General features: G+C 36.7%; 1 protein-coding gene across 2 annotated transcripts; it reads right to left on the bottom strand.

Moving 5' to 3' along the window:
* Positions 1-2,244: 2,244 nt before the first annotated feature.
* Positions 2,245-7,686, bottom strand: LOC127508175 (testisin-like). 2 transcript variants are annotated; one of them, XM_051885906.1, is made up of 6 exons: positions 7,299-7,684; positions 5,732-5,752; positions 5,478-5,643; positions 5,131-5,399; positions 4,499-4,647; positions 2,245-3,067 (listed from the first exon to the last, which is right to left on the bottom strand). In XM_051885906.1, exons 1-6 carry the CDS (start codon positions 7,366-7,368, stop codon positions 2,777-2,779), a joined length of 966 nt encoding a protein of 321 aa, XP_051741866.1. In that variant the 5' UTR covers positions 7,369-7,684; the 3' UTR covers positions 2,245-2,776. The 2 variants fall into 2 exon arrangements, with proteins under 2 accessions (XP_051741866.1, XP_051741867.1); XM_051885907.1 differs by lacking the exon at positions 5,732-5,752 and having other exon boundaries at positions 7,299-7,686.
* Positions 7,687-15,669: the final 7,983 nt, after the last annotated feature.

Raw genomic sequence — 15,669 nt, 5'->3', positions numbered from 1 at the left:
GTCAGCTCCTAGTTGTGTTAGTCAAGTCAAATATGTGTTATTTGTGACTATAAGATGAAGAGTGTGTTTATTGGCCTGCCTGTGAACTCTGAACTTCTGTTTATTTAATTTTAAGACTTCTCATGCAACATCGATGCACTGCATTCTAATCAGCCTTTCAGTGCTGTTTGTCCCAGTTGTGTCTTGTCCCAGGCCCAGTAAAGCAACTTTGAGTGACCATCTTTTTATGGCTTTTTTAAATAGGCCACTGCCGAGCCCCGGTCATGACAAGCAGGGAAAAATAGTAGGCTAAATCGTATGCATGATTTAGTAAATCGAGGGAACGAATTAGTAAATTGTGCGCACAATTTAATTGTGCAGGGCTCCGCAGGCCACTTAAAAGTGATGGCCATCTTTGTATTAGAAATGACAAAATAACTGCATCTTATGGTTTATAATATTCTGTATTTACTGAACATTTCTTCACATTTTTGGTTGATTTAGGATCATTGGAAATTATGGAAAAAAAAATATTCAAACTAAATGTTATGAAAACATACTATTTTAGCCACAAACCCTTTCTGCATCTGCAGTCTCCAAAAGTATTTCAATAAACTCTACTAAATGATAAACATTAATACATAAATACATAATTAGAATACAATTTATTTGTTAAAGTACATACATTTGTTACTGTTCACAAGTCCCTACAACGTGATATGGATAGACAGAAATTGCTCTACTGAAGATTCGGCTCTGAGGATTATAATAAATGACTGAAATTCATAATTTAAAAATACTAATACATTTTTATAAATAGTCACACAGAGATCTTAAACACATTTCTGCTGTCACAGAATATTCTTATAATACTGTTCCAGTATCATGTGTGGATTCACTGATTCAAATATATCAATGTTATTTATATATTGTGAAGTTTTTAAGCACAAACACTCTCTCCTGCTAAAGTCTTTTGAGTGCCACCCTCTCTGAGCCACACACATACACACAAAATAATAATAATAAATTATATTTATACAATATGATATAATAGAAAATCACCTGTGCACAATATATACATTCCCTACATGTCCCCTCTGCCTGTTCGCAGGTCTCAAGTTCAGCTCTGGAGCGATCAAGAAATCGCCCACAGAAGGCAGGTTTATGAAGCAGTTTAGCCAATAGCTGTGAACATCAAATCTAATCAGAAGAGGGTGATTATTTTACAGGCCCTAACGAGCCGCTGCTAAAGAGGAGCACAATCATCATGCTTACATTCTCAACCATTCTCAACCAATCTCTTTCTCACTCAGAAACTGGTACTGCAAGAAATCATCCCTGTTGAAGAAGAACACGTTTCCATATTTCATGTTGCCATAGCATTTAGAAAATAGTTATTTTCACAAAAAAAAACTTGCTCACCTGAAGAAAACAAAAGATAAAGGAGCTTGGATTGGCTAGATCTATATTTGATCATGTTTATTTGATTAAGAATATTTTGGATGTTTCTAGTCTTTTGACCAACTGGATTGATTTCTTTAGATCATGAAAAAGCATTCGACAGGGTTGGAATATGTTGTAAGGATTTAGTTTTGATAAAAGTTTTATTGACATGATTAAAGTTTTGTATCGGGACATTGAAAGTGTTTTAAAAGTTAATGGTGGTTTGAATGTCCCTTTTAAAATTTCACGTAGAATTAGACAGGCCTGTGCTTTGTCAGGCAGGTTATACGCACTGTCTATCGAACCTCTTGTAGTTAGAATCAGAAATTTAATTGAGGGGTGGGAATTGCCTTTTTCTGGAATGTCTTTTAAGTTGTCTGCTTATGCAGATGATATAGTTATTTTAAAAAAGGGTCAAAAAGATTTAGAAGTTTTACAGTCAATTTTTAAAGATTTTAGTTTGATTTCATCTGCTAAAGTAAATTGGACAAAAAGTAAGGCAATAGGTTGTTTGCACATGACGTCACGGGGTGGTGCGAAATCCAGATGGAGGGCAGGAAGTGATTTTTTTATATAGGGAAGCACTAAGAAATGCCCATGTTTTGCATTGTTTATTGTTGCTCTAATGGAAACTTCACCATTAGTGTCACACGGCACAAGCAGGTTCAATCATTACTCCAGTCTTCAGTGTCACATGATCCTTAAGAAATCATTCTAATATGATGAATTGATGCTCAAGAGACATTTCTGATGATTATCAGTGTAGAAAACAGTTGTGCTGCTTAATATATTTGTGTACACTACTGATTAAAACATTTCAGCAAGATTTTTGTATGTATTTATTTTGAGGACATTAATACATTTATTCAGTGAGGATGCATTAAATCGATCAAAACTGACAGTAAAGACAAAACATTTTTAAACTTTTCAATATTTTTGAACTTTGTATTCATCAAAGAATCTTGAAAAACTGTATCAGGGGTTACACAAAAATATTAAGACAGTTTGATAGATTTCCTAGGTCAGTTCCTTCTTTTGTGTTTATTCTGTTTAGACAGTGTGACTACAATTTAAGATAATTATATTTACAACAGCCAGTATCCATGATCACACTGCAGAGCTCCAGACCTTATATGGGTTATGCATATTGGTTGTCAGACATATAAGCTGTAATATAATCTGTTTCATCAATAGCTGTCTATCTTTACTATTTATGCAAACAACCTGAATCTCAGACAGTAAAAACAATAAGAATTAAACTGCTAATTTCTCACATTTCTCATATTATGAGAGCATGCGCAGTATACTTCATCATTTCATCAAAGAACCCTGAGAGTTTCTGTTCAACCAATCTTTAGGAAGAGAGAAAGAGGGAGAAGGTGAAAGGAATAATGGAGAATGTGAGAGAAAGGGAAAATAAGTGGAGGTTGGGTACACTTCTGAAGTTGGAGTTGGAAGTTGGATTGAATTCAACAAATCCAGGTGGGTTGCTGCCCATGTAAGACTTGATCCAGTTCTGGTACTGAGAGACTCTGGCAAACACACTGGGATATTTGGGTTCAGCACATCCTATACCAAAACTCACAATGCCGGACTGAATCCACAGAGAGTTTTTCTTACTGACCATTGGACCTCCAGAGTCTCCCTGTATTCACAAACATTCAGCATTTATATCTCTGACAATATACAGTGAACAACTGTTATAGACCTAAGCATGCAATAGTTGAGACATGTTGATAACATTTTGAGACTGTCTTAAGAACTAGTTTGACTTAAGGCAAGCTCACACTACACGACTTTTAGCTGGATTTTGCTGTCGCGGACAGATTTCCAAGTTCTGTGACAAAAAGCCCGGATCGACAAATTGGTGGTCATTGCGTTAGGCAATGCTTGTTCAGTATGAGCAGGTCAGTGATGTGATCTGAAGTCTCCAGCAGTCACAGACGCTGCTATATTTTCATACCTGTTTGATATGGGGGCAGTTGTGGCCTAATGGTTTGAGAGTCAGATTTGTAACCCAAAGGTCGCGGGTTTGAGTCTCAGTACTGGTAGGAAATGTAGGTGGGGGAGTGAATGAACATACATTTTTATGTAAAATAGAAATCTTTTTTAAAATCGAAATAAATTGCCTTTCCACTATACTTAACACTGATATATTTTATTTACTATCAGTTTTTTTTTACTATCAGTTCTTTTATTTACTATCAGTTCTTTGTTGAACAGACATGTACAGACATGTCTGTTCAACAAAAATTCTTCCCAATTTTCTTTTTTGTCTTTTTTCCTGCAAATGACTTGAACAACGAGCATAAGCATCTCTCTAAAGTCTCACATGAATTCATGTGAGAAAACATTTTTTGCATTCTTGATCTTGTAGATCTTGTAGTTTGTGCACCTTATCAGTGTTGTGTTGTGTATGACAAGAAGACGAGAAAACTTGATGTGTTGTGTGAGCACCTTGGCGAGTGTATAGTAGTCTTGTAGTCCTGTAGTGTGAGCTTGCCCTATCTATCAAGTGGTAATCAGTCCTACTTTTTGTATTCAAATTAGACCTATGGGTAACACTTCAGTATAGGGAACACATATTCACTATTAACTACGACTTTTCCCTCAATAAACTCCTAATTTACCGCTTATTAAAAGTTAGTAAGGTAGTTGTTAAGTTTAGGTATTGGGTAGGATTAAGAATGTAAAATAAGGTCATGCAGAATAAAGCATTAATATGTGCTTATTAAGTACTAATAAATAGCCAATATTCTAGTAATATGCATGCAAATAAGCAACTAGTTAAAAGACCCTAAAATAAAGTGTTACCGACCTATGTTTTTAAGTAACTGACTTAACAGAAAAGTTATGAACAGTCTTGCAGAAAAATATTAGATGATAGTTTATGCAACCGGCCACAGGTGTAGTATCAAAAGCAGTCGTAGTGTACGAGTTCATGATCGGTGGAGTAAACACTGGGCTTACATAACCACTAGGTTGGCAGTCTAAAGTGTGCAGGTGACCAAAATTGGTAGTGTTTCGTAAATTGATTTGGATTAAAAAGTGTTAAAATGAACAACTGTTATCTTACCTGACATGAACCTTTTCCTCCCTGATTTAACAATCCAGAACAAATCATATTGCTTGTGATGCTTATGTTGAACTCTCCATAAGCTTTAAAACAGTCACTGTTGTTCACAATGGGTATCATCACCTCCTGCAGTGTATCTGGAACCTGGCCTGTGACACAGATCAGAGGACACATTTTATGGCTTTCAAAAAGATTTCTAGTTAAATTGTTGAGGTTTACACACTGTAAAACCTGATAAGTTACAGTAACTTAAACCATTTGAGGACACAGTTTGCCTTAAACCATTTAAGTTTTAAAAAATAATAAATATGAGTACTGTAACCTCATATACATTAACATAAAGTCACTTATATTTTTGTGTTGGTTTAGTCAATCATTAGAGTAAACTCAACTTAAAGATTTTAAGTTCATTGCACACATTCAGTTTGAGTTCAGGTAACAAATCTAACTAAGTTTTAACAACTATATAGCTATTTCAATGGTTTGAGGAAACCAGTTGCCTTAAATGGTTTAAGTTCATCAAACTCAAGGTAATAAAGGTACCTAAGACTAAGCAAAAACTAACATTGGTACAAAACAATGGTGACAAAATTGTTTGTATTTGGTTAATTGCCAAGCGAATGTTTCCTCACCTCCAGATTGTAGCCTGCCCCATCCAGTGACCCAGCTCTCTGTACCTGCATCAAATACACTACCAGCCGCCGCCAGACAGACCGGCCTAATGTAATCAGAGAAATTCACAGAAGAGGACAGCTCGATCAGTGCTATGTCATTGTCAATAGTAGAACCGTTATAGTTAGGATGGGTGATGATTCGACTCGCTGTCCTGGATGTCTCATTAGGGTTTGAGCCGGATTGGTTCAGACGGCCGAAGTACATCAGTGTGTCAGACACACCAAAACTGTAAACAGAGAAAGTCTGCTTTAATCTCACTATTATCAATCTACAAATGTATCTTGAGCTTTATTTTTCTTCATACTTCTCGAAGCAGTGAGCTGCAGATAAAACCCAGTCTTTAGTGATCAGAGTCCCGCCGCAGTTATGGCCAAAGCCGATGACATGAATGCTGACTTGCCACGGCCAAGACCCTGCTGTCGCATTCTCCCCTCCAACAATCCTGCTGCTGAGAGGAGCTCGACCACATACTGATGAGAGAAAGAAGATATGAGATTTCCCAGCTAACATGCCTCACATTCTGACACATTCTGTGTGAAACAAGATATGACAACTTACCATCTAACTGGCCGACGGAACCTGTGTGTTTAGACAAAGACAAAGTAAGTAGACAATCATGTAGGCAGGGCTGATGAACTGGTTTGTGTAGACCACAATCACTGTTTCACCTTTACATCAGCACTGGCACATACTGATATGAAAGAAAGATAAAGTCTTTCACCTGAACAGTGGTGTTTATTGTTTTTAGCAAAAAATACCTATTCATTTCATATGACTTTGAAATCATTTAAGTAATGAACCTAAATTAGGTCAGTTTCATAAGTATGTGAATTAGATACTTCTGAATTTCTATAGGGTTATTTCTGAGTTTTTAAAATGGCCATAAATTATTAGGTGAAAGTGATTTGGATGGATGGATGAGGACCCAAACCCCAAAATGTAGCTATATTTAAACAGCTTGCATAATCTGTACTAAATATAAAATAGTGTGCTTGTCTTTGTGTGCGTTTTTCAAACAATGTGTGAGTAGTTTGATCAAGTATTTTACAACATATTACAAGTGTTACGTCCCGGTAGTTGTGTGCCTCTGTGTTTTCTCTTTCTCTCCTTCGCTCTGTCAATTTTCTTAGGAATGTTTTTGCAGCTAATATAATAATATTTAATAACAGTAGTCATAATAAGCATATTTCCAGTACGTGCCTCATTGTATCATCAACTCTCTCATCAGACTTCTTGGTAATCCTCAACAAACTTCGACATTCAGTTGGACCGGCTCCTTTAATTCTTTTTGAGTCGGATGTGCTACTTCGGCTGTGCGTCTTGCGTCATCAACCCGGAACAAAATTTCAATTCGGTTCGATTAGTGAACCAGCACTGGTACCACTTTGGTACCACTGTTTCCTCCTGTGGGCTTATTATTTTGTTGTATTGCATACATACATTTGTATAGCCTATATATTTTCCCTTTTTCCTTTTATTATTAGTATTGTTATATCTTGCTTTCATTAATTGTAAAATATACTACATTTGCTGGCACTTTTGTATAGCATATTGTCTCTTCCCATCATCATTACAGCACATATGGTCACAATCTCAATGTTACCTCTTCTAAACTTAGACCAAAATTAGGAAGTTGTATTACAGTATATGTACAGTATTTTTTACAGTATATTTCAGTATTTCAGACACTATTCATTCTTTTTTATTATTATTGTTATTTTCCACATTTTAGAATAATTAAAGTCATCAAATCTATAACTAAGATAATACTATGGGGTTTATGTAGTGACCAAAATATTAAACAAAACAAAACAAAACTATCTTCAAAGTCACTCAACTGCATCTGATTCTTGAGATCCTGGAATTTACATGAATTAAACCCATCCATTAAAATACATAAATTATGCATTTGTAAAGAAATTCATACAAATGCAGAACTTGTGTTCATCTAAAACTAATTTCAAGCATTTAAACAAAGTCTTCAGGTTTTTACAATCATAAGAAACATAAATTGTCAAGTGTGTTTACAGAGTCAGGAATTCAATGTTTTGTCAGTTGTTAATATATTGAAACAAACATTATTAAATACATCTTTGTCATGTTATATACTTTTGTAAGATCTTACCTGCTATGTAGAGAAGTATGATTCCAGCAACACTCAAAGCTGTGTTAAACTTCATAATTATTATTGTCATCTGTGATCTGACTGCTGTTTCCTCGACTGTCAGCTTTCTAATGGAAAGTAAAGTGAGTACCACTGCATTTATCTAGAGTTCTCTGCCCCACCCCACTGCTACGTTCATCTCTGACTAATTTGTCCAAAAAAAAAAAAAAAAAAAAAAAGCTTAATGCTTGAAGTAGTAAAACTGTTTAAAATTCACCCGTGTTCACTTTATTGGGACACTGTGATAAAAGAACACTAACTAATATGACATCTACTAGGGGTGTAACAGTACATGTATTCGTCCCGAACTGCTGAACTATATAAAAAAAAGACCAGATACACAGAGATTGTGTTTCCCTGTTTATGAGACAGTTGCTGGTTTACCTTGAAAGAGAAAAGACCTGCATGTCATAATTCTAACCTACTTGCATGGGAACCTACAGTATATATATGGCCACAATGTGAGAAAATCAGTATGTGCATTCAACATTATTCATGCTTATTTAATAGAAGAACAGTCAATCATCTTTAAAGATTCTTCCGTTATCAGGATTTCAGGCCTGGAGATATGCAGAGCCATAAGTGAAACTGACTACATTATGACCCTTTGAAAAAAAAATTTGAAGTATGAAACTGGAATTTTTACAAGAAGTGGATGCTCGCTGGTTTCTCCACAGTCACACGACAGGTAAAAGCAGGAGCAACAGTTTCCATTAAGTCACATGGGAATTATACCTTTTGTTATATCAAGATGAAAACACTGAGTCTATAAAAGCTCCACTCTTCCCACAGCGCTAACCCAGTGTCATTGAAATGGTTCTAAATCACCAAATAATTTAACATTAAATGCGCTCAAGTCTCCCCCTCTTCTCATCTTGCCCAAAAACACACACCTGTAAAATAATACTCCATTTCAACATTTTATACTCTCCCCATTAGGTCCCATGCAAAGCACAATGGGAACTACAACTTCATGAATGTCAACAGCAAAAACATTTTCAAGTGCTGTTGAACATACTTGATTAGCTCATATTCACCCTATATTATTTAATCTTGTACACTGTACATTTTAGATGTACAGTTATTAAAAGGAAAGAAATCAAGAAGAGAAACAGTTTTGTTGTGTAGATGACAAATAATGTGAGTACATCAGAAAATCATTGTTTTCCTGTTTTAGTGTGCTTTTATGAAGAGCAGATTATACATTTATAACCTACACGGTATAATTCACCTCGATATAGTGTGGCTTATGGGAACTGTTTTTACCCGTTGTGTGACTGTCAGTGAGCATCCTCTTCCTAATTCCTATTCATTCTTCAAATTTTATCAAAGGATCATAACTACACGTTCACATAACTACACAGTGTTAAGACAGTTCTGCACACCCACGGGCCTGATAACCTGAAACCTGTTAACACACGAATCTTTAAAAATGACTGATTGTTCTTTACAAGTATGTGGAATGTGACGAAACAGTTAGCTCACGAGGCGGGACGAGACACGAGACTGGGTTCATTAGAACGAAACGAGACAAGATTTTTGCATAGTATTTTTAAAAAATCCTCAATGACAAAATTCATGTCTGGAAAAATAATCTGCAGGTGCATTTGAAATGTTTTAACTAATCATCTTGTAATGAATGTCAATTCAGTTCTACTTCATGAGTATGAATTATCATATGCAGTAAAATACAACAATACTCAAGCACTGTAAAAGCTTTTGCCACAAACTCAACTGACTGCTTCTCTCCTGTATAATTTTACATGAGTCTCTTCAGACTTCGACGTTGTGAACACATCTGGGGGTCGGTTCCTTTTCTATTTATATATATATATATATATTATATCTTGAAAACATGAAAGATTCGACAAAAGCTTGAGCTGACAGTAGCTTGAGATAGGACAGAGATGTAAATTTAATACACAAACAATATCTATAAAACTTTAACAACCTCGTTTTTAAAGGGTAAATTTAAATATTACTGAGTTAGAACTCTATTCTTATTTAAATTAAAAAGTACTCTAATTAGCGACTGGCCGCTAGGGACAGGCTCCAAAAGAGAGCAGAATCTCATTGAGTCCCATGTTAAAATGGGCAACTTTACAGCAGAAAAAAAACATGTTTACAGCCTGGATTAAATTGTGGTTTTAGTCTATACAGCTAATTTTCATGACAACTCTGAGGGGGGTGATATTTTTTATAACTCATCCGTTTAAATTATATTAAGCCTTAAAGTTCTGCATAATTAAGGGCGTGGTCACTTGAGTGACAGGTAGATTGTCTGTGAGCCGTCATGTTACCTCAGCTAATTCCAGCCGCTGAATTTGGCATCTCAGCCACGTTTGTGCTTTTTTTCGGGATTATTTTATACAATTATAAAATAATAATATATACAATTATAAATTAATATGGCTTGCTGCGTTAATGGTCGAGACTCGAGACAGATGTGCGTCTGTGTACATGTGCACTCATGCGGAAGATAAACAGAACACATGTTGTTGGATCGTGGCACTGGCTAAAAGTTTTGTTCCTGAGTCTGAGATTTACTACAGTGGCGGGAGGATATAAAACAGCACAGCTTGGATATTTAACTGCTGCATTTTGAAAAATTATACTTTGGACACGGACTCATTTGTTTGTGAGATATATATGATCATATACAGTTTTACAACATGAACGCTGCTCAAGTTGCATAATTTCTTGAAGAACGATGATAGAGAGCAGATCATTCAGAAGAAATGTGATGCAAACAATGGATAATATATCAATATTTCATGGATTTAACGCTTTTGTGGACAAAAAGTACTGTTTTTTGTTTTTCAATGGACACTCATGAACATTTTACCCAAGTGCAACGGATTGGATTCATCTCGCAATTTCTATTTCATTATAAAGGTATGAAGTCCCGTTTGATTTTTCATGTTGTTATTTGCACACCCAACACAAATTACAATTACTGGTGCTGGAGTGTCACGTATAGTTTTGGGTTTTGTTCATGTTTTCTTGTCTTTTATTTCGTAGTTTGGTTTATGTTGCTTGTTTGTGTCATGCTTCTCTTGCTCCTCATGTTCTCCCTTAGTCTATGTGTCATGTTCTGATTGGTTGGTTATGGTCATGTGGTTCTGAGTTCTGTTCTGTCATTGGTTCCCTTGTTCCTTGTGTCACTTGCTCATTGGTTGTCTTAGTCATGTGTTCACTTAGTTCTTGTATTTAAAGCCATTAAAATTAGCTGTATAGACAAAAACTACAATTTGTACCAAGCTGTAAACATGTTTCTTTCTGCTGTAAAGTTGGGCATTTTAACATGGGACTCAATGAGATTCTGCTCTCTTTAGGAGCCTGTCTCTAGCGGCCAGTCAATTAATTTCCGTATTGGCTTCAAGAGAAACAGGGGGAGGTTGCTGCTTGGTGTATACTCGCCGCGTCCGCACGAGCGCGAAGGTGCGCGCGGTGAAAGTGACGTCATCGCGGTGTGCATGGTCGTGCGCGTGGAGTGCAAGATGCATGAATTTGAGCCGATTCTGGCAGGAATCTGTACCGGCATCTTTACCAGCACCCAGTTTGTGCTTGTCCAAATTAATTGCTTACATTTACAAAATGAGCCTGCAATAGCAGAAATAAACCTTTTTAATTAAAATAAAGGTCCATGTTTAGTAAAAATTTTCATGAAATAATTTTTTTTTTTTTTTTTTTAAATTTTAAAAGAGATTGTTGCTTAATTTAGTTTTATACACAGGGTGCGACCTACAGGGGAGCGAGGGCGAGCTTGGCTTCCCTTAATAAGACATGGGCTCCCCTGAAAACATGATTTGTGAAATTTTGAGGGGGTCTCAAAAAATATTGACAATGTGTTATTTTGACGTGCAATTTCGGTTTTGTGTAATGTGATCATCGTGGATTATTATGTGTAAAATTGCAAAAATATCATTCATTCATGCATGACGGCGATTTAAACCTAATTCACTTCAATAAAGATAACGATACATGCTGCTCTTGTCATGAGCATCAAGGTGTGGGGGCGCTGCGGTGCAAATTCCACTCATGTTTAGTACATGTTAACTCAAAGATTTGTAGAAAAAAATATAAACGTTGGAGGCCTTTGATCTCTGCGCGAAGTCCTTGAAATCCATTCTGCAGTTAGCATCATATAGCATCATATAGCCACCATGGCAAAAAGAACACAAGGCAGTTTAATTAATTTTGGTTTTACTAAGAAATTGTGTAGTGATGACGTTAATAGCACGACCGATTCACCTGCTGCAAGCCCTGTTAGCACACCTCCCGCTGGGGTGACAACGCAAGAAGAAGCTGAAGAAATAAAGTCCTCTCTAGCTGAAGATGGTGGTGGTAACAGCTCGTCAGAGGCCAGTCACCATCCTAACCCCTCTTGCTCCTCTCTCCCGTTAAACTCACTTGTCTGGTGAATGGATTAATGGGGAAGTAAGCAGCACTGCTCAGAACAAGCTGTGAAAAAAGATATATAAACATAGGGACAGCATTGCACACAAGAGGGCCATTGAAGTGGCATTGACTAAGCAAAAGGCGATTCTGCCAAATAAAGTAATTGAGGTGAATTCCAAATTAATGGAGGAGACCGCAACATCATTCAGGTCCACCTATATGGTGGCTAAGGAAAGGTTGTCTTACAGAAAGCTCACTCCTTTAATGAAGCTTCAGGAGCTTAATGGCGCATAAATTGTCTAACTCCAATAGAGTTTAGAATGTCTGTAAATGCCAATCCTAATGCATCTTTTTTATTATCTACATGGATATTAAAATCACCAACAACAAGGACTTTATCTGCAGCTAGTACTAACTCTGATAGAAAATCAGCAAATTCTTTGATAAAGTCTGTATGGTGTCCTGGTGGCCTGTATACAGTAGCCAGCACAAATGTCAAATGGGATTTGTCGTTTACATTACATAATGTTACATAAAGCACCATCACTTCGAAGGAATGAAGGGAGGATTATCAGATATCTTGAAGAGACACCACCCAAAATTCTCATAAGTTTTCAATCTTCCTCATAGTTCAAGAGACTGCTGTGAAATTGAGACCATTTTACAAATTGCACAGAAACATTTAACCCTCAAGTGTCCTTCATATAGCACAGGGGTGGCTAACCCTGGTCCTGGAGAGCCTCAGTCCTGCAGAGTTCAGCTCCAACCCTGATAAAAACTCGCCTGCCTATAGCTTTCTAGCAACCTTTCAAACCTTGATTAGCTTGTTCATGTGTTTTTGATTAGGGTTGGAGCTAAACTCAGGACTGTGGCTCTCCAGAACCCACGTTTGCCACCCCTGGTATAGCAGCCCTTAATTGGTGCTTCGTGAACAAATTTGGGCACAAAGGTCTCAGGTGTAATCCTACATTTTTTTTAAATAAATGTCCTTTAATTACTATCTTCGATAAAATAAGAACTATCAATTTATGTACTTTTTTGTGATTTTGGGGGTATTTTTAATTAATTTACGTCTAAAAGTACCATATTTTTATGTAAAATAAGCTTATTTTTATTATCTATATTTAATATTTATTTTACTTAAAACTTAAATAAGTTCAGACAGCCAAAACCTAAAAATGTGGTGACTTTGGTGACATGTGATGGTATAAAAATATCAATAGCCACTATATGGCTGTAGTACTCAATGGCTGCATATAGGCTGAAATCTATAAATCATTGTTGTAATGAACCTAACCTCTCAGAATTTTTAAAAAACTATTTATGTTGTGAGAGACTATACCAAATACGCTTACAGACAAATGATATAAGGAAAAGACAAAGTAGGAGACAGAGAAATTATTTATTTCTAAAAACATCAAATTTCAATAACTCAAAAGTACCAGCACATCGAGAATGTTGTGTAGACTCACCCCTTCATTTATGTGTGTGATCTGCATTGTGTTGGATTTATTAAATATAGATAATAATAAAATAAAGAAAACATTGCTCTGAATTATAGTATTCCCCATTCATTTCCTATGGTGTCGATTTTTGTCCATGAAGGACCAATTAGGCTGTGTTCACCCTTGGCATGTTTAGTTCGATTAAAACGAACCCTGGTGCGATTGCTCTGTTAGTGCGGTTCATTTGAACATGTGTGAACGCTGCCATCCGAACCCTGGTGCGCACCAAACAAGCGGACCGAGACCGCTGAAAAGATGGGTCTCGGTCCGCTTCCAAACGAACTCTTGTGCGGTTCGAATGATATATGAACACAACACGGACCAAAGACATGTAAACGAACCAAGATGCGATGCTACAAAGCTCAAACTCACCAGCTCTTCTTGCACAGATGATCTGAAGAAGAATCACAGTAGGAGCAGCAAACACTGCCATCTCAACAATAATCACAATCACTGCAGGAAACATGTGTGGAAGAAGAAGAGAAACTGGACATGACTGAAGTCAAGTGGATTAAACTATGAACAGTTATTGATGAAGCATTTACAGACTGACTGAGAGTTTAATGGTGTAAAGCTGTCAGTAGAAATGAATGAATAATGTTCCAGTGATTCTGATGCTGTGCCAACTGGATCTGTTCAGTTCAAACAATGCAACGTATGAACAACATCATCATCATCGTCATCACATTATACTTCAGCTGCACATCACAGAAATGATGAATATGTGCTGAACCCCATGTGAACTTCCACTGTTCCACGAGTCTGTCATCTATTACCATTTTATTTCAATCTCAAGGTCTCAGGAGGAAACAATGGCTGTTGCGACAATAGGAACAATTGTTGTATATTTTGTTGTAGTAGGGACCTGAAGGGGGAACACACCCGAGAATAAGCACATGTGAGATGTGTGTAGAGGTTCACAAGTTCATTAAAGAAGAGTCAAGTAGTTCCAGATGTTTGACTTTATTGAATAAAAGAGACATATGAAACATGGTGGGAGCGTAACGGCTGTCCACTGCTCCGGCTGTCTATCACGGTTTGCAGTGTGTGTTCACTAATCATGACTCTGCTCCTTATGTGTGTGTGCACTATCTTGGATGGGTTAAATGCAGAGGACAGGTTCTGAGTATGGGTTACCATACTTGACCTTCACATGTCACTTTCAAAGCCATTGCGGGAGCAGCGGTAGAAAAGGTGTATGCTGTCAGGTAAGATCGACATCAACACGGCAGTATAATCACATGCAAATTCTGTGGTAAAGAGCATGAAATGAATAAACAGAAATGACCAGCTTTTGGTAAGAAATGCAAAAAGTGTGTAAAGGCAAATCACTTTGCAGTTGAATGTAGAGCCCAGCTGAGACAAGCAAACCATAAATCAGTACACAAATATCCAGACATCATCCATATTTAGCAATTATGGATCACAGAAACACACCAACACATGGATTATCAACTAGCCGTCGCACTAAGACACGACTACCCACGAAAACCAGCCTCCTGCAGCCAAAGACTCAAAATCCCATGAGAGAATTGACAGCAAACCAACAACAGCAACAAACATACTTTAACAGATCAGCCAAAGACTAAAACAAGGTGACTGTGAGAATACAAGCATTCGAGCCTCATAAGATCTGGAGAAGGGGCACAGTGGTGAAGCCCATCGACTCGAGATCCTACAGTGTCCAGCTGGATTCTGGAGGTGTTAAAAGGAGAAACAGGGACCATGAAATGACCCTATGACTCTGACCAAACAGAGACTGTTGATCTTGACAACACAAAAAACACTGAAACTGCTGACGTTCAGTCACAACTCACCACCACTATGGAGAAATCAGATGCAAAGCGCTGTACAGTCAGACATCCCAGCATCTGTTTTCACAAAAGCAGGACTTTTAGTAAAGAAACCTCGACACTTAAAATATGAAAAAGGTGTAAAAATGTCACATGGAAAAAAAAAAAGGGAAGAAATGTAAAACTGTTGTGATTTAAATATGAAATCACTGTATGGATGTTATAAGGAAATGGTAGATTGTTTTTGTCTTTAACATGAATTAAGAGTTTTGTTTGGAACATTAGTTCTGTATTAAAATAAATAAATAAATAAAAATTTAAAAAGGAGAAAGGATATGACAATAGGAACACTTGTTGTATATTTTGTTGTAGTATGGACCTGAAGGGGAACACAGCCGAGGGTAACCACGTGTGAGATGTGTGTAGAGGTTCACAAGTTCATTACAGAAGAGTCAAGTAGATTCAGATGTTTGTCTTTATTGAATAGAAGAGACACATGACAGCTTCTTGACAGCTTTTAGAACTAAAATCATTCCTGATTCAAGCAGACTCAGCAGAAAATTAAAACATGGACAATAACAATGAGTTGTTGATAAAATGACTAATAAGTTTAATCAGTCATTATTGAAACTG

The sequence above is a fragment of the Ctenopharyngodon idella genome, chromosome 3 (genome assembly GCF_019924925.1).
Source record: "Ctenopharyngodon idella isolate HZGC_01 chromosome 3, HZGC01, whole genome shotgun sequence".
NCBI classification, from domain to species: domain Eukaryota; kingdom Metazoa; phylum Chordata; class Actinopteri; order Cypriniformes; family Xenocyprididae; genus Ctenopharyngodon; species Ctenopharyngodon idella.
The sequence above is the reverse complement of the archived record's forward strand: the minus strand, read 5'-3'. Positions and strand labels throughout refer to the sequence as shown.

Bases quoted from the DNA above. Each gene is read 5' to 3' on its own strand.
- LOC127508175 (XM_051885906.1), bottom strand. From the start codon at position 7,368: ATGACAATAATAATTATGAAGTTTAACACAGCTTTGAGTGTTGCTGGA. The intron at 5,644-5,731 runs GTAAGTTGTCAT...TTCTCTCATCAG, and splicing joins TTCCGTCGGCCAGTTAGATG to TATGTGGTCGAGCTCCTCTC. The intron at 5,400-5,477 runs GTATGAAGAAAA...CTCTGTTTACAG, and splicing joins GCAGCTCACTGCTTCGAGAA to TTTTGGTGTGTCTGACACAC.